The 19,121-nt window shown below is 50.6% G+C and overlaps 1 protein-coding gene and 1 long non-coding RNA gene across 3 annotated transcripts; both read left to right on the top strand.

Annotated features, from left to right (window-relative positions):
- The first annotated feature begins 2,046 nt into the window (after positions 1-2,046).
- On the top strand, positions 2,047-3,441 carry LOC124467442. The gene is made up of 3 exons (XR_006956079.1): positions 2,047-2,200; positions 2,501-2,603; positions 2,989-3,441. It is a non-coding gene; the product is annotated as an uncharacterized LOC124467442 (long non-coding RNA).
- A 3,928-nt stretch (positions 3,442-7,369) lies between these two features.
- On the top strand, positions 7,370-18,298 carry mms22l (MMS22-like, DNA repair protein). Of its 2 annotated transcripts, none has more exons than XM_047019262.1 (25): positions 7,370-7,532; positions 7,645-7,848; positions 7,941-8,066; positions 8,420-8,472; positions 8,631-8,718; positions 9,108-9,282; positions 9,485-9,578; positions 9,681-9,805; positions 9,892-10,005; positions 10,165-10,341; positions 10,516-10,578; positions 10,673-10,792; positions 10,880-11,106; positions 12,358-12,864; positions 14,132-14,295; positions 14,509-14,659; positions 14,850-14,989; positions 15,085-15,227; positions 15,337-15,493; positions 15,598-15,743; positions 15,993-16,204; positions 16,626-16,792; positions 17,583-17,676; positions 17,771-17,938; positions 18,037-18,298. In XM_047019262.1, the coding sequence occupies exons 2-25, from the start codon at positions 7,673-7,675 to the stop codon at positions 18,110-18,112; spliced, it is 3,663 nt and encodes a 1,220-aa protein (XP_046875218.1). In that variant the 5' UTR covers positions 7,370-7,532; positions 7,645-7,672; the 3' UTR covers positions 18,113-18,298. The 2 variants fall into 2 exon arrangements, with proteins under 2 accessions (XP_046875218.1, XP_046875217.1); XM_047019261.1 differs by having other exon boundaries at positions 7,665-7,848.
- Positions 18,299-19,121: the final 823 nt, after the last annotated feature.

The following is a 19,121-nucleotide window of genomic DNA, read 5'->3' on the forward strand; positions in this document are numbered from 1 at the left end:
GAAGCATCAGAAGAGAAGGGGGAGGGGGAGAGATAGAGGGTTGGAGATAGAGAGATAGAGAGAGGCTTTTGCTGAGATGGTTTCTCCAGACCCAGAATCGTATGATAAGCAAACTGATAAGAAGTAGTGTGATAAACCTATAGTGGTTCTGACACACACACACACACACAAGTCTACACACACCCACACAAGTTGACACACTGATACAGATTAAACATTGGAAGTAGAAGGGGGGGGGGGTGCTGCCTTCACATAATTTGAACACCCGTAATCTGTCTTTTATTACAAAATATTATTTACGCAATCCATTACGTTTGAGTTTCGTGACTAAATATAATACGTTTCAGCGCAATGGCGTTCTCACCTAAAGTGAAGACGTTGGAAAAGTAATTAAAGTTACAGTTTGATGAAACCACAGAGTCACTGGAGATTTTGCATAAATTACTTCAATTAATCACACGCCGTATGGTTCTCATTATACCTCTGAGGAAGTTAGGGATCCTCTTTCTGTCTCTTGCTTTCTTTCTCGCTTTCTCTTTCATCTCCCCTCCTACCTGCTCTCTCTTTCTCTCTCTCTCTCTCTCTCTCTCTCTCTCTCCGTCTGTCTGTCCTCTCTCTTTCTTGCTTGCCACAAACATCCGCCCTGTCACTCACCCCCGCGGTGTCAGCCAGCCGTGCCTCCAGGTCGTCCGCGAGGTGGAGCCCACTGCTGTCTCCCAGGGTGAAGAGGTCCTCCAGGCTGCCAATCTGGAACACAAGTGCATGTTAGACTGAGCGGCACACATCGACACGGCCCTCCGCATCCACCTGTTACTGGATGAGGACTTTATAGCTCAGCTACAACGGGTGTTAGCTAACAGGAGACCTCCACGCCCCTACACCGCTTCCCTGGCCGGGGCAGGGCTGGAGGACTTGGGGCAGGAGGCCCTGGTAAGCACCTGAGTGCAGACATCCTGATGGGGCTTCAGCGGAGGCCTTGGCCAGGCTCAGAGAGGCAGGGTGACACATCCTCCAAACACCACTAACTCAATCCTACTGACCGCCCGGGAGAGTTGCACATAACTAAGTGAAATCCACTTTGTGGCAATTGTGTGCTGGTGTGTGTTTGTGTCTGTGTATGTGCATGTCTGTGTGTGTATGTGTCAGTGTGTGTGCACGTGTTTGTTTATGTGTGTGTGTGTGTTATTGTTTGTGTGTGTGTGTGTGTGTGTGTGTGTTTGAAGAAGATTCTTTCTCTTCCCTCTATGCAGCCCCCGAGGGGGCTCAGAATGAGGCTGCAGAGTAAATTATCCTAAATTGAGTTCCCTTTCCACAGCAGATACAGGAGGAAAGGAGAGAGGAGAGAGGAGGGGAAGTGAGAAGACAGGAAAGGAGAAGTGGAGAAATCTAGGGAGGGGAGGGGAGGGGAGGGGAGGGGAGGGGAGGGAGAGGAGAGGAGAGGAGAGGAGAGGAGAGGAGAGGGGAGAGGGAGAGGAGAGGAGAGGAGAGGAGAGGAGAGGAGAGGAGAGGAGAGGAGAGGAGAGGAGAGGAGAGGAGAGGAGAGGAGAGGAGAGGAGAGGAGAGGAGAGGAGAGAGGAGAGGAGAGGAGATACCACCACCATGGTAAACCCTCATCTAGCCCCCCATCATGCACCATAGCAGGGCCACACAGGAACAATAAGAAGCCAATCAGGGTGTTGGGATGGATCTCCCTGCTAATGGAGCCATTGGAGAAAGTAATCTAATTCACCAGCAGCAATTAAAGCTGGGAGAAGCCTGTCACTATCAATTATCCCCTGCTTCTGTCCAGATCTGCTGCCTGGACCAGGGGTTTGTCTGACACACTGACTGTCACGCACACAAACGCACACACTCCATGACACACATACATACATGCATGCAATCACACCCAGACACACACACACACACGAATACACCCCGCACTGTCCCCAGACACACATACACACACACAGACACAAATGTATTTCAAACTAAAAAATCTTGGACAGTGGATATCTGGGACTCATGCCAGCACTATCACACCGTGAGAATTTCTGCTGTGAAACTGAGTCACAGAACTTACAGGATACAGAACGTGTCTGTTTCCCACTCTGCTAAACGCCAACATGCAGAGCTATGGTTTACATTAGAATCCCAGCGGAGAAAAAACAAGAATTCTTCAGCTAAAGAAGAAGATAAGAACACTTGGAAAACACTACTGGTAAGATGTTCTCATTGAAATCTGTCTTCTCTCCACAGCTCTCTCTCTCTCTCTTTCTTCCATATTTCATTAAACTGATGTGTGTGATATAAAACAGATAGAGGCTGACTGACCGACAGAGTGAGCCATGGAGCTACTAGCCGCAGCTCATAAAACCCAGTCTGTGAAAGGATCATTATCCACTAAAGTAAACACTTAGGCCTTGAGTTTGGCTAAAACTCTGACTGCACTTGTTCTATACTGACTGCATCTGCTGCTGGAAACAAGACAAGCTGTAACATCTTTATTTGTAAAATTGAGGTACTATTGAGGAGACCAACTGTTGATCTACGGACAGGGGAACATTTTGAACGACACGACAGTTCGGAACTTAAAGTGGATGATTGCGGCTCGGGCATTCCTGGTAAGTACGTCCTCATTCAAATCCATAGTCTCTCACCCTACAGTTCTCTCTCTCCTCCACTAACCCTTGGGCTGCTGAGAGTCGCTCAGTTAAACATAGCACAGCAGCTACATGGTAATACCTGTGGTAGCTACACTGTCGTTAGGCACAGTAGGAATTGTGAAGTGGCTCCATGATAATACTTTGGAAATCCAATTGTCAGGAAATGCAATCATTTTCAATGGTAAATCCTGTCAATTCTGCAAGTCCTTCATGTGAATGGCTACTTCCTGACAAACGCGGCTTTAACATTGTTCAAATCTTCTCTCCGTCTTTATGTGTTCTGACATGTGCTGAGCCTTTCCTTTGCTGGGTTGGAAAACTCAAAACAACTCTCCTTTTGTAGAGTCAAGAGGGATACTGCAATCGTCTTACTCTTAAAATTGCGTGGGGGTGCCGACCTACCCAGTCCCAACTATGAGAGTGAAGACAATGAAGATGAGCGTCTCAGCATCAAGGATATTCAAGATTTAGACAGAAGTGGAGAGACAAGACGGCCCAGTGGATCTCTTCAAATGATTTGCACGACACAATCATGCAACATTTTGGGAAGAAAAAAGTCGAGAGATATTTTACGAATGTGCCACCATTTGTTTTTGTCCTATTTCTATTCCATTTTCGGTGGGTTTATTCACTACTTTTGTGGCAAATGGAAACGCTATATACCTATTTTGCTGTTAAATGATTATTTAAATGTTTGTTTTTTTCTGATCTTGATTATTTCTTATTGGTTGTCAGGATCCATATACTGTTTATATAGTGACCAAGAAATGTAAACAAAAATCTATATATTTATGTTGTGAACAACACTATGAAGAGTCATGCTACCGTTTATTTGTTTCTTGTCTCAGTCTGTCCTAGATCTCCCTTACAAGCGCGCCTTGCAGGTGTGTCAGAGTGGATCCCGCTACTTGACTCTATCTCGTTTCTCTCTCTCTCTTTCTCCTTTATTCTATCGTCCTCTCTTTCTCACTCGCTCTCCTTTCCATCGCCCCTCTCTCCCTCTCTCCTCTCCTCTCTCCATTTCAATATTGAAGAGAGTTTTATTAAGGCATGGACTCAGGGGTGCTGAGGCGCTCTCCGTAATTTTCCTACAAAGTGCTTTAATCCATCACACGGCCAACACCAGGTCTCTACACCCATACATCATCTCAACCCACGGAGCCTGCTCTGCTGTGCTCTCCACCTCTTCCTCCTGGATCTCCTCCTCCTCCTGCCCCCCCCCCTTCCCCTCCTCCTCCTCCTCCCTCCTTCCTCCTCGCTGCACTCAACAGAGTAGGGGAGAGATTAAGAGAGAAGGAGAGGAAGAGAGGGTAAGTAATGGAAGGGACCTCACCCCCAATCCCGGCCATTAGACGATTGGTGCCCTGCCTTTAGAGGGGGGACAGGAGTGAGGGAACCACGGAGAGCTGGTGGGAATAAGGAGGGCAAAAGAAAGGGAGCGGGGAAGAGCGAAGGCAAATCACAGAAACAGTGAAAGATGGGGAGGAAAAAAACAGCACAAGTACTAAGAAAGAGGGAAACATTCGGAAAGCGGAGGGAGGGAGGGGGGGAGCATTCGAGGCTACACCCAAAGGAGGACTAACTGAGAGCTGAAGGCCGCTAGACCTTAGCTGGCCGGGAGGATGGATGAAGAGGAGAGAGAGAGAGAGAGAGAGAGAGAGAGAGAGAGAGAGAGAGAGAGAGAGAGAGAGAGAGAGAGAGAGAGGAGGGGGGGCAAAGAAAGATGATACATGGTCTACAGGCACCAACACCAGTTAGGTTCTGGTAATGACATGCTAATGACATGGTAATACTATGCAAATGACATGGTAATCTGGCAGTGGTATTCCACATCACTAGAAAGAGGGGCATTCTGGGAGGCCTTACACCATTGGTTAGAGATGTGTGACTTCCTGTTTTAAGTCGAAACACATGCTTGTTTCTCATGCTTTCATACATACTGTATATAAACAGAACTTAACTTTCGTTTTATTCCTGATTGTCCTACAAACAATATTAGTTTCACAGTAGGAGTTGGGTTTGAATAAAGTGGAGTATGATCCACATTCAATGAGGCAATCCATGTTCCCATTATTGAACAGGATGTGATGTTACTAAGAGGATTTAATATCGTTGACATTTAGCAGGCGTGCATGGCGATAGAATACAGTCTGCAGACTGTGTGAAGAGGGGAGACGATCAAACACTAATTATACTCAAACCGGTCTGTAAAACTACACTTCTTTGTAAAAATTAAAATAAAGAAGATAGTCATATACCTGACTTTGACAGATGAGGATAGACTCGGTGAAGCAAATTATTTCCGTATAGGTCATTCCGTTGGATTCTACATAATACAATAATGCACAGGCCCACAGTGGGGATAAGTAGAAGTAGCTAGTGTATGTGTGTGTGTGTGTGTCTTTGATCAGATATTAAATATTCAGAGACACTGCTGTAATTTGTGGAGAGTCAGATATCCTCAAATGGAATCGACAGTCAGCAGTTTCAAGCTCACCTGACAGAGAGCCTCGATAAAACTATTAAGAAACATGAAAGTGAGGGTCAATGTTGAAGAAGCTTCTGAACGTGTTTCTGACCTGGGAGATGAACTGGAGTCCATGCTGCTGGGCCAGGACTCTGGCTGATGTGGCTCCTCCCTTCATCTCCACAGCGTAGAACACTTGGGGCTTGGAGCTGCGCTGCCCCCCTGTGGCCACAGACAGGCACTGCAGCAGGAAGCCCGCAGCTAGAACGGCCAGGATCATGAAGGCTCTTCTACTGTCTTGGAGCACGTGCAGCCAAGAGGAAGACTTTGTCTTTCCAGCCCTTGGAACACACACACACACCACACTCCTCCTCCCCCCCACACACAAGCACACACACACACTGTCACTAGTGTGCTCGTAAAAAAAAAAATATTGAATAAACTGGTTGAAATCCAGTGGTCTGTGGTTCTTACTGTATTAGGTATGTATAAGTATGGTCTCTGACTGTCACCTGAATCCACTCACCTGTAGCTGTAGAGCAGTCGCTGGGAGATTGTCTCTAGTAGTACTGCTGTCTAAGTAAGGACTGGCTGAAGCTGGACCAGACAACTCTCTCTCTACCTTTTTCACTATCTCTCTTTCTCTGTCTCTCTCTCTCTCTCTCTCTCTCTCTCTCTCTCTCACTCTCTCTCATTCACCCTCTCTCTCTCTCTTTATCTCATCTCTTGATGCAAAGCATCGGAGACACACCGGTAGTTTGTGGACATGCAAAACGGGGCCTTTATTTGACTGCTATACAGTGTGCCATGATCCCTTCCTCTGCCTCTTATCGTCTTATCATACTTGATGAACGACCGCTTCATCTCACGAGTGGAATGTTTGGAAGAGGCTGCCGAGCTGATCTGGGTTGTAGAGGAGGTGCAGGCTGTGTATTAATCAGTGCTTCCTGGACTACACAGCACCGTGACTCACACGGCGTACTTCTGCAGCATGCAGCAAGGCTCAGTCCCCTGGCTCACATCCAACAGCTTCCCGAGGGGACTGAACCTCAGTCAACCCCTGTAGCACTGGGCAGGACCATGCTGTTCTCAGCTCGCAGGCAGAGGGAGAGAGAATGGGGGGAGGTAAAGAAGGGGGAGGAGAGAGATGGACAGACAGGAAGACAGAAAGAAAGAAAGAAAGAAAGACAGACAGACAGAAAAACAGAAAGACAGAAAGACAGAAAGAAAGAACGAAAGAACGAAAGAACGAAAGAACGAAAGAACGAAAGAACGAAAGAACGAAAGAATGAAAGATAGAAAGAGAATAATAGAGGGAAGGAGGCAGTGAAAGGAAGGTTCACTGCATGGAACACAGAGGCCCTCTGGCCTACTGGGACACTGATAAAGCACCTGGACATTTTTATAGACAAACTACTTATTCCCGTTGTCCTATCGCTCAGAGAGACTGATAAGTTTCTGTCCCTCCCAGCCAGGAGGAAGAAAGGGCCAGGGAGAGGGCTTTTCAGGGCTCTAATTGATCAAGCTGAGGCCTCTGGGTTTGTTCCAAGATAAAGCTGACTGGCTCCCTCCTCAGCACAATGGTCAGATCTCTTCCAGGGAAAACCCTGTGAAGATAGAGAATGTACATCATTATGCAAAGTCATTATAGGTTTTAACTACATAGAACTCTTTCAGAAAGAGGTTTAATGCTAACGGTTTTAACAAGACTTCCAGAGGTCGGACTTGAGGCCATGCACTGCCAGCTGGCTTACTCAGAGGTCACTGCTGCTTGCTGCTTCACCAGCAGAACAAGCTAGGATTACACAACTAATGTTTTTGTGTAAAACTAAATAACTGTCTTCCAAAGCGTAAACCTTATTACGCATTATTAAACCTCAACCTTCATTAAAAGTGGAGCGCATGCCATCGTAGATAATTATGATGACTTTGGATCTTTTGTAATAAACTCAATAATTGCTACATTTTGATTATGGATTATACAGTGTATTTAGTGTATACAGAGTATTTATTCAGATATGTTGAAATCGGAATGAAACCGGCTAAATACTATGGAGCATGAGGGGAGCTGTAGGACCTCGTAAGTATGATGAATATTATTGAAATAATAGTGTGTCTGTAACAATGTGCTTTATTGCACAGTCTTGTGTATTTCTACTAACAGCCTGGTCACGCCTCTCCAGAGAACGGCGAACCAATCATTGAAGAGACGTCCTTGGGTTTCCGACTGCGCAAGCCCAGTTTACCAGCGCGGCAAAGGCAGCAAACCCAAATATTACAAAAGAGAACGAGAAGGAAGCGATATTAGCAATCTGCGTTAGAAGCAATGATCATAATTAACTTCGGGAATATAGATATTCGCGATATTCTGATGAAAATAAGTGTTGTAATGCTGTCTGGATTGTTGTCTGCTAACTGAGGTTTGTTGTGGTTCCTGACTAGCCAGCAGCAACTTATAGTTTTCTAAATTAGCATGCTTGCTGGCTGTGTGAAAGCTCACTAAAGCGGGGTGCAACATTACAGATTTTGTAGCAATGTGTTTTTCTTTGCAGTTAACGAAATGGACGAGGACTTCAATCAGTCCCTCACTCCTCCGGTGTCACCGTTTGCAGCGGAGAGTTCGTGCAGTTTGGCTCCCGCTCGCCCACCCTGTTTCGGCTGCTTTTCCGAATCGGGACGGGAGAACACCCTGCAAGTCTCACCAGACGCTTACATCGGCAGAGGTTCACTGAAGAGGTAGGTTACACTTTAAGTCCTCAATAATGTGTTTTAACTTTAACGGTCTGTTTTTTGGTTTGAGCGCAACTGTTGTGGTTCCGCTACCCCAGGTTGCTGCTAAGACTGGACCCAGCCCCGGCTGACTATGAATCAGACACCGTGGAGCTGTTCGGCTTTCTCTGGGTGACCGAGACGGCCCTGGTGGAATCCACGCAGCTGCTGTTCGGCCTGTTCAGGTGAGGTGTTTACCACATCATAACAATAATCATAACAATAATAGATTGGATTTGTAATGCACTTTACATTTGAAACAAATCTCAAATAGTCATCAGCAATTCATCACCTTATTATGCTCTACTGTAGAGTCTACTTGATCCCACTTGAACTCTGCACAGAACAGGAAACATTTCTAGTCACATAGCCATTAGTTTCCCTGCAGACAACTGTCTTGCCAAAAAAAGAATATATGTAAACTACTGCATGTAAACAAGCTATAGTCTAAACAAATGTTTTCAATTGTAAGCTGGGTAAGGGCATCATGTGGTCACAGTGAACTGTCTCATGAGACTGTTGTATTGTCATCTTACAGACAGAAGGTGTTCAAACTGGAGACACTTGTACAATCCAGCTCTCATGACTTTGGTGAGCTATCTTTGACTCCACACATTCCTGCATGTCATGAAATGTTTCTGGCTGATGTTTCTTCACACCTTCAAGCTGCCTGTGTTCTATTGAGTAGAAGTGACGTCATTGGCTGTCAATAGATGATAGAGTTAATTGTGATGTGGCCTGTGTTTCAGGCCAGGCTAGTGGACTCCACTACGAGGCTGAGGACCTGAGGCACCAGTGTGTGCAGTTCCTTCAGTATGTCAAAGTTTTCCTCTACAGGTGAGGACACTGATAGGCTGCTGTCCACAGACAGTCCACACCCACCTACTCTGTAAGGATTCTCCCTAAACCTCCTCCTCCTACATTTACATATAGTCATTTAGCAGACGCTCTTATCCAGAGTGACTTACATTAAGTACAGGGACATTCCCCCTAGACAAGTAGGGTGAAGTGCCTTTCCTAAGGACACAACGTAATTTGGCATGGCCGGGAATCGAACCAGCAACCTTCTGATTACTAGCCCGATTCCCTAACCTCTTAGCCACCTGACTCCCTACACATCCTCACTGGCCTCGGACTCCTCCCCTTGCACCGCCATCTCCTCTTTCCCCCCTCCTCCCGTTTCCTCCTGCCTGTCCGTGTGACCGCCGGCTGTGCCCCTCCCGCAGGTACCTCTCGCCCCCCAGGCCGGAGCAGGCTGCCCCCCACCCCTACGAGGCCCTGCAGGCCGTCTTCCCCTCGGCTCTGCTGGAGGAGCTGTTCGGTCTCTCTCTCCTCATTGGGCGCCTCAGTGACATGCCTGCCAGCGTGCAGGCTGCCTTCACCATGCAACACATGGGCAAGGTACTGTCTTCCACCCTTGGCACAATGGAACTTAAAGGTGTCGATGGTATGTGAATGTAGGGCCTGATCTGTCTCTCTGTGTCGGACGTGGCCTTCATGGGCTCTCTGATTTGTCTGGTCCCTCTGCCTTTCTCTGATTGGTCTGCCTGTCTGTGTCATGTCTCACAGCCTTTATGATTGGTCTGTGTGTGTGTGTTCTCAGCTGCTCCCGCCCACCTGGCACCTGCTCCACCTGCACCTGGACCTCCACTGGTCCCTGCTGGAGCTGCTGCACCTGCTGGGTCACAAGATGCAGGGTAGGCTCCGCCCCCGGGGACGTCCCACCCCCTCTACAGGCCTGCACTCACTGGGTTCTGGAAGCCTTCCACCTTTTCTAAAGTGTGTGTGTGTGTGTGTAGGCCAGGTGGTGTACGTGCAGCAGGACCTGACAGGAGAGAACGTGACCGACGTCAGCCTGCTGGAGCAGCAGCTCACCAACCTGCTGTGTGACCTCACCAGCCTGGCCATCAGCAAGTACTGCAAGGTGACTGACCTCTGACCTGGAGCTGGCCCAACTCTCTGCCACCTTGCTGTTAGTGTGTGTGTGTGTAACTGGTCAGTGTGTTGCAGGTGCGTCCGACCGAGGCCCAGAGCAGCCAGCCGTACCTGTGCTCCTGCAGCAGGGAGCTGTGGATCCAGCTCATACACTTGGTGGAGCACAGGAGCAAGGTGCTACACACTCCGGTGAGCGCTCTCTCACACACACACACACATGCACAGACACACACACACACAGACAATCTTCCGAGTCGAACCTGTCCATGTCATTGCAGTGGGTGTTTTTTTTTCCGCACGTGTCTGCCCTCCCCTCCACCTCCCTCCTACTCCTCGTCCTCCTCCCAGTCTTTCTGGAGCTACATGAACACCCTGCTGCGTCCTCTGATGGGGGGGCCCCGGCCCGAGTCTGGCCAGGGTGCCCCCCTCCCACCCTGCAAGGATGCCCTGGGCTTCAGCTGGTGGCTGGTGACCCACCTGGCAGAGCTGGGCCAGTACGGCCGCAGTGGCAGCCTCCAGACTGAGGTAGGGAGGGGGGGGGGGCTCTCACCCAGGACCATACCCTGCTGGCACTCAGCAGGTCTGGGGGGGGGCCCCGGGGTGGATTGGAGGTTGTGCGTGACAGCGTATGTCGACTATTTGTATCCAACATTCGTCGTGCAAATTGGTATTGACGCGAGTCGTGCCCTGTCTTCACAGAAACAGCTGGAGGATAACTGGAGCTTAGTAGGAGGGCTTCTGAGGGCCTCCTGTAACCCCAAGGTACTGCCGGCCTTGCCCTGCCTTGAGACCGTGCTGGGGGAACAGGCTACTTGTTTTGCTATCTCAAAACTGAACTGTGCGTGTGTGTGTGTAGGGAGGGCTGCAGGAGGAGCAGGTCAGGATGCACGTGCACTGCTGTCTGAGTGTGTGTCTCATGTGGGGCCCCAACACCAGCACCGTGTCTATCCTCTGGGAGTACTACAGCCGGCACCTGGTGAGACCGCTTAAAAACCTCCCCTCCACCTCCCCTCCACCTCCTCCGTATTCCTCACTCCCGTACTCCCCCATGTGGTGTCCCCAGGGAGGCTCCTTCTCCGTGCCCTGGCTGGGGGTGTCGTCTTTGGGCAGCATGTCGCGGAGCCCCCTGGCCCTGCTGGAGCAGGCCCGGAGCTGCTGCGAGCCCGGCCCCCTGCGCTCCGCAGGCCACGCCCAGCTCTACCGCCACGCCTCCTCCTTCCTCCTCTTCCTCAGGATCCTGGCACTCTACCTGGCCCAGGACAGCGCCCCCTGGAGGCAGATCAAGGGGAGGTGAAGACCGGGAGGGAGGGGGTGTAAAAGGGAGGGAGGGACATATGGTGTGGAGGGATGAAGGGAAGCCTGGTCGCTTCTTGCAGTATGCCAGCCAGCATGCTCTTTTTCCTGGCAGCCCACAATCTTCTGCGCAGCGTAAGACCAACCAACAATTTTCCACTACGAACTGTGACGGATGAATGAGCAAGGGGGTTCGAGGTGCGGAGCTATGACAATGTCTGTGCCAATGGTATGCAGACTGCATGCAACCGTATGTACTTCATATGGGCAACTGCAGTATTATATAAAAGTGACAGGACAAAGTATGCGATTTGAGACTGTTGAGGCTGTATGTTAATAACCAACGCCCCCGGCCCCCAGCCCGCGGGGGTGAAGGCTAATGCTCGTGCCGTGTCGTTAGTCTTCTAAAGCTGGTTTGCTGCTGCCAGGAACCAAGTTAGGGGGTGGCCTACCGCCATGGCAACGGCCTGATCACCTCCCCTGGGAGACTGGAGCATCTGGTTGCCCCCGGAAACGTGCTGTCTTGGTCAAACAGACAAACAAACAAACCCCCCAAAATAAACAGACCCGCAAACAAGAAAGCCGACCGACAGGTGTGTGTGTGTGTGTGTGTGTGTGTGTGTGTGTGTGTGCGCGCGCGCGTATGTTCTCAACACACACGCGCACACACACACGATCTGTTCCTACGCGTCTCTTTAACTTTTCAATACGTCAGTCATGAAATATACAACACACCTTAGGCCGGGGCTCATTCAAATTCCAAACAGCTTTTCCAGATTCTGACAGTGGTTGGGGCATTTGTAATGTGATGGCTTTCCCTGCAAGCTCCCTCTACACGCATTGCAGGGCATAACCCTAACCCTGTATATTCACTTCCTACGTTCCACGTTGCTATTCTATACGAGCGGCGCGTCATTTGAAGCCTTTTTATTAGTTAGGCTCTAATCGCATATGATGCACTACTGGGACCAGTCAAGCAAATCATTATGTTATCATAAGTAATAGAGTTAACTCCCCTCCACCCCCACACTCTCTGTCTTTCCCTCTCTCTGTCTGTCTCTTTCCCTCTCTCTGTCTGTGTCTCTCTTTCCCTTTCTCTGTCTGTGTCTCACTCTCTGTCTGTGTCTCTCTCTCTCTTTCCCTCTCTGTCTGTGTCTCACTCTCTGTCTGTGTCTCTCTCTTTCCCTCTCTCTGTCTGTGTCTCACTCTCTGTCTGTGTCTCTCTCTCTCTTTCCCCCCTCCCTCCAGGGTGTACTCCAAGTTCCACCAGCGTCGGATGCAGGAGCTGTCGGAGGCGGGGCTCGCCCACTTCCTCCTCCTCTTCCTGGTCGTGGCCCTGCGGGCGGAGCCGGAGGACGTGGCGGGGCGCGCGTGCGAGCTCCTGGGGCTCCTGCCGTGGGACGGCCCCCCGACCCAGCGGGGCCTGGTGTGGAGGGGCCAGCTGGCCCTGCTGCTGCTGCTCCAGGACCGGGGCCTGGACGTGGGGCCCCAGGCCTGCTGGCTGGCCGACTCCTTCTCCAAGTCGGCCCGGGAGTTCTACCTCCGGACCACGGAGCCGTCCAGGCGCCTGGCGCTCTGGCCGCCGCTCGCCTCCTACCTGGAGGGCGTGGCCGAGGTGTTCGAGACGAGCAGGGCTCTCGGCCAATCGGAGGAGCGGCTGCTCAACGAGGGCTTCGGCCTCCTGCTTCCCGCCTGCCGGCAGACTGAGCTGGGCTCCGCCCTCGGCTTCCTGCAGGTCGTGCTGTCCCAGCTCCGGTGAGGAAGCACACAGACACCTGTGTGTGTGTGTGTGCGTGTTTACACACACTCGCCTATGCTAAGTGTATGCACTTAAGTCCGCAACACACACACATACACACACCAGTCCCTGCCTCTGTCTGCTTTTGAGTTGCCCCAAAGCCCACCCCAGTCCCCAGGTCCCAGAACACTCAGGGCCCAGTGGAGCTGACAAAGGCAGGGCTGTGCTCTTCCTCTCGGCTGAGGCCCTGGGACTGGGGGCCCCCTTCTCTGGAGCCCCGCAGCCCCCGGCTCACCCCAGCAGGTGCTGGCAGAGGCCTGCCTAGAGTTACGGCCCCCAGGGGCCCCTCAGGCATGGAGGGTTCAGCTGCAGGACACAGGTGTGTGTTACACCAAGCGTGGGTCAGAGGGCCACAGGTGAAACAGGGGTCTGGAGACTGACAGGCAGCAGCAGTAGAGGCGCCAGGATACCTAACCTGTCTGTCTTCTCTCTGTGTGTGTGTGTGTGTGTTTGTGCACTGGATCTTTGTGTGTGTCTGTCACGCTGCCTGTGTCAGCGTGCGTCATGTTTGTGCGTGTGTCTCTGTCTGCCGCTGTGTCTTTGTGTGTGTGTGTGTGTGTGTGTGCTCGCACGCTGCACAGCAAAGGGGGATTAAGTGGGGACTCTGACGATGTCTTGTACAATGAGTCTTGATGTGTGTGAAAGGACCACGCCGCCGTGGCAACGCCGTGGTAACGAGGCTAATGAATTCAGGCTCTAATCGATTGTTTCAGCTCTCTTTGGATTAGATACAACCTTGCTGGAAGGCTCAGCCGAGGTGTGTGTGTGTGTGTGTGTGTGTGTGTGTGTGTGAAAGGGAGACAAGCAGTGGGGGGGAGGGGGGGGCTTGGAGAAGGTGCCAGTGCCCACCCATACCCCCCCCCCCCCTCCCTTTCGGGGTGAAGGAGGTACAGAGGGATCATCTCTCGTCTAAATGAGATTACAGCTCCTTCAGCTGCTTATCTGGGCTAATGCCAGCCGCTGGGAGGGTGTGTGTTTGTGTGTGTGGGGGGGGGGATTCTGGGTCTCAGCCTCTGCCCCACGCCGCACCAATACACCATTAATCCCCCCAGAGAGAGCAGGGAAGAGGAACGGGGGGAGGGGAACGGACGAGAGAAAAGAAAAGGGAGGATTTGAGAGAAGGTACAGATGGGGAGAAACGACTGGTTTGGAGGAGAGGGATCTGGTCTTGAATAATGACTTCAACAACACGTGTGTGTGTGTGTGTGTGTGTATGTCTTTCAGGCGAGTCCATCAGCGTGGCGTCCAGGCGGGCCCCTCGGTGGCCAGTGTGGGGAGAGAGCGCCACCTAGCGGTGGCAGCGGCCCTGTGGACCCACTTCTTCCCCTTCCTGCGAAGCCTGCGCCTCACCCAGACCCCCCCAGCCCCCCTGGCAGACGCAGCCGCAGGTCACACACACACACACACACTGCCTCCTGTATTAGCAAAGCATGTTCAAATGGCAGCATTTGTGATCTGAATACTTTTTATCAACCAGAAATACTATAGTATACTATATATCACCTTAATCACACCTTTTTGGTTTGCAAAAAAAATTCTGATCAACTTGGATCCTTTTTATGGTTGTTAATTAATTAAATGGTTGTTGACTATTTTCCCAGGATTCACTCTCCTGGCCTTTGACCTGCCGAGCTCCGCCCCCCAGGACCTCCAGCCCAACCCTGTCCAGTCCATCATGCACTGCTTTGGCTGGGAGGACATGCTTCACCCCCTCTTGGTGACTCGTTACCTGCCTCACCTGCTGCAAGACAGGTACTCACTCTGACATCGACTACTCTGGTCTCTCTGCCTCTCGCTCACCTGCTCTCTGACCTCGAATACTCTGGTCTAGCTTCCTGTCTCGTTGACCTTGTGTCCTGTGTATGCATTGGTATGGAGCTGCTGTGAACAGCTGCAGGCTCTCTGTGTGTTAGAAGAGCCTGACAAGTCTTCTGGTCCCCAGTGAGCTGGTGGTGGCGGTGAGCTCCGGCTCAGGTGCTTCTGCTTCCGGTCCGGCCCAGGCTCTGTGTGTGAGAGCCTGGTTCCGGTGCTTTCTCCAGCAGCACCTTCACAAGAACCCAGACAGGTCCGACAGCCGTGCAGGTACAGAATGTCACACGCTAGCGATGCTACACTCGCACACACACACACTCGACTCAAAAAGTGATTTGGGGGTTGTATGATGTGTGTACCGACAGGCAGGGCTCTGGAGGAACAGCTGGCTGAGCTGACCAGGCTGGTTCTGCGGCTGCCTGAGGTGGACTCCCTACTGCAGCGTTCTGGGCTACAGCCTGCAGCCTCCAGACCGGAGCCCAGATCAGCTCTGCAGCTCTTCATCAAGGTCCAGCAGACACAGGGGATAAACATGCATATACACACACGCACACCTGTGTCAGACGTGTTACCTGACATGCATACTTCTCTCCCTTTCTCCTCCCTCCCTGGTCCAGGCCGTGGGCCGGGTCTACGGTGGTCTCCAGGTGCTGTCGGAGCGCGCTGCCATGGTCACCAAGGCTCTGGACTACCTGGGAGACTTTCTGAAGCATGTCAAGCCCTACCTGGTCAACAAGAACCCTGAGGGTCTGCAGCTGGCTTACTGGGTTGGAGGTGAGTGGAGATTGCCTCCTGGGCTATAGATGGGTGGAGCTTGAGGTGGGTGGAGGCCTGGTGGAGGTATCTGACTTCTTCATGTGTTCCTTGTGCTGTTGCAGGCTGTGTGGTGAAGCACTGGGGCCCCCTGCTGGCCTCCTCGAGGGCCCAGCAGCAACTGTTCCGCCTGGTGGAGGTCCTCCTGCTGCCCCACTCCCTGACCCACCTGGAGCAGGCCCTGCGAGACAGCCTGCCCCTTTACCTACAGGTAACTACCTCTCTACCTACGGGTAACTACCTCTCTACCTACGGGTAACTACCTCTCTACATGTCGGTAACTGCCCCTCTACCTGTGGGTAACTGCCCCTCTACCTACAAGTAACTACCTCTCTACCTGTGGGTAACTGCCCCTCTACCTGTGGGTAACTGCCCCTCTACGTGCAGATAAGATGCCTTTACCTTCAGGTAACCTCCCCTATCCAGATATGCAACCGACTCTACCTGTCCCTCTGTCCAGGGTCTGTCCGTGGCAGCCGGCATGTCCCAGTCTCAGGGGGCGGGGCTAAAGCAACAGCTCCGCAGCGTCATCGCCAAGTACCTGGACCACTTCCTCCCAGCCACGCCCTCCGCCGGAGTCATAGCCAATCACCCGGTGCTGCTGGCTGCCTGCGAGGCCACACCCACCCCCCATGGGGCAGGACTGAGGAGGAGCATCCTGCAGGTCCTCTGGTAGGTAGACTGTCTGGTAGTTTGTATGACTGTCTGGTAGTTTGGTATGCCTGTCTGGTAGTTTGGTATGACTGTCTGGTAGATTGTATGACTGTCTGGTAGTTTGTATGACTGTCTGGTAGTTTGGTATGTCTGTGGTAGTTTGGTATGCCTGTGTGGTAGTTTGGTATGCCTGTGTGGTAGTTTGTATGTCTGTCTGGTAGTTTGGTATGTCTGTCTGGTCATTTTCTCTTGTAGTTTAGTAGATCACTTTGGTAGTCTGGTAGGTAGGTCTGGTAGTTTAGAAGATCTCTCTGGTAGTTTGGTAATTGTCTTTGGTAGTTTTGAAAGTCTCTGGTGGGCAGACCAGTATAGAGTGTAGGTCTATCATAACTGACCCACCACACAACCTGCTAACTCTGACCCTCCCCGTTTAATGCAGCGATAACTTCCTGCAGTTCAAGGGCCACGCCCCTCCTCCCCGCCTGGCCGCCGTCCTGGCCTTCCTATTGGAGCTGCTGAGACGGAACAAGGATGCTGACCCCGCCCTGCTCACTGTGCCCCTCCCCTCCGTGCTGCGCTGTCTGATGCTGGTCAACGAGCCACATGGTGAGACTCAGTGTTTTCTCTGGGATTTTCTTTTAGCACAAAGTCCTAACCCTATATTTCGGAGCAGGTTAATGTAATAGCTAATGTAATATTGCACATATTCCGTCCTATTTCCCTGAAAGCAATAAGGTTAGGCTACTGGAAGAGACCTTCCACTCATCAAGTATGTTCTAAATGGCATAAATGCTGCCAATTAATAATTGACGTAACAACGTATTGTAAATGGTCAGTAGCCTATCGATTAAGGTACTTGAAAGCATGTACACTGTCTGCTTCATTTGATCTTGATAGGCTAAGCATTCTGTAGCAAATATAAAAATAAACCCACTATTTATTAATTAAAACTACTTCTGCATAATAATGCACTTAAAATACAAACGTGAGCAAAGGCAGCAATCGATACTGAATCAACAGACAAACAACGAAAATCACCAGTTAACTTAAAATTAAATTAGCAACAAATATAGACTAATACAATAACAGGCTTAAATGAACTGACAACTTATACGCCTTCCAGTTCTCAAGGACGCACACACGCAATCTCAACTGCGGTGTGAAGCGTGTGTCCATGCTATTCTCCCACATGCACTCTAACAATCACTGCTGATAGACGGCCAAAAATGTGGTACAGCCCTATTTCTGATACCGTGGCGGCAGAAATTTAGTCGTGGTGGGCCGCAAAAAATCAACATAGAGGAAACACTGGAGACTGCACACACACATACACATACAGAACGTACTGTGTGTGCATCTGAGCTGACTGATGTGTGTGTGTGTGTGTTTGTGTCAGTGAGGAGGATCGCTACAGAGGCTCTGCAGCTGCTAGTGGAGAGGTGTGGAGCTGCAACAGATGGACCATGTAACCAGACCACCACTATCTTAAAGTAAGTCTCTTGACCTACATCACCTCTGTACCCAGTACCTGCAGCGATACACATCCCTAATCCATGTGTGTGTGTGTGTGTGTCCATCCTGCAGGTCGTTTGTAGAGGAGAACGAAGGTGTGTATGACAAGCAGGTCTACAGTGTTCTGGAGACTGTGGCGGTTCTAGATCTGCCAGTGGTGCAGGTTCTAGTGCCGGTTCTGTCTCTGAGCTTGAGGAACACGGAACATAAGAGAGGCCTGGGCAGGAACAGCACCTTGAGGTGAGGAAGCAATTCTCTTTCTCACAACGGAAGGATGAAGTCATCGGCCCCTTTTCACCCCCTCTCTTTTTTAATCTCTCTTACTCTCTGGGTCGCAGGAGTGCCTACAAGAAACTGCTGAGCATTTTGGGAGATGTAGGCCAAGCTGAGGCCATCAGTCTGGAGGAGGAGTGACCCCTGGACCTCATCACATGACCCCCTGACCCACCCCTGACCCCCCAGCTGACACACAGAAGCCAGAATATATATGCTTTGGACAGAATGTATGGCTTCTATTAATTTATTTGTATTTGTACAGATGCAGTATGATCGTGTTTACCATACATTCATGATATGTGGATTGTTATTAAAATGAAGATGAAACTCTGTAAACGTTCCACTTGACATGCAGCATATGTGCGTGTGAGACAGCAGTGTCCACGCTGCCTGGCTTCACGACAGCCCTGTCTTGTCTCTCTCAATCAGGATCTTACTTCCTGTCACATACTCCACACGCTATTTACCCATACTGCAAAACTGCCTTCCTCTGTCCTACAGTTACACCCCTGTCTCCCTCCTACGGTGGCCCTCTCTTCTTCCTACCCCCCTCCTATCTCCTCCCCCCCATCATTTTTCTATCTGCATTCTCCAATATCACATTGTCCTGTTTTGCTCTCTGGATGAGACAGTGAAGAACACGCGCTGATTCAAACAGATCCTCTTTATTACGAGAACAGAGCAATTCGAGTTCCTCCACTGTCACAGGAAGTGCCTCTGATTGGTCCGCAGTTTAATGAAGTCATCGTAGGGTGTATCACAGAAATTCGGTTGACCTATGCAGAGTGTGTGGGCAGGCTGGTGAACACGTCTGTTCAGCTGAGAACCTCTTGAAGCTCTGAACCTCTTAGCTGAACATGGTCGTCAGAAGAACAGTCTTAAATCCTCCAGGTCTTCCTTAAATCCTGAAGAAGCACACCAACGCAGGCAGCCTGTAGTGCACCTTAAATACAGGATCTGTAGCCCTGATACATATGTAGTAGCTGTGTATATACAGTACCTATAGCCCTGGTAAACATTTATGCCCAGTGTCCTAGACATGGATTAAATCTTGTCCTAGACCTAGACTATATACTTTTTCAATGGAGATCTTCATTGATTTTTGCTCTTACTTTAGCACTAGGCTTAACCCATGTCGGGGAAACTG

This window comes from Hypomesus transpacificus, chromosome 4 (genome assembly GCF_021917145.1).
Source record: "Hypomesus transpacificus isolate Combined female chromosome 4, fHypTra1, whole genome shotgun sequence".
Lineage (NCBI taxonomy): Eukaryota > Metazoa > Chordata > Actinopteri > Osmeriformes > Osmeridae > Hypomesus > Hypomesus transpacificus.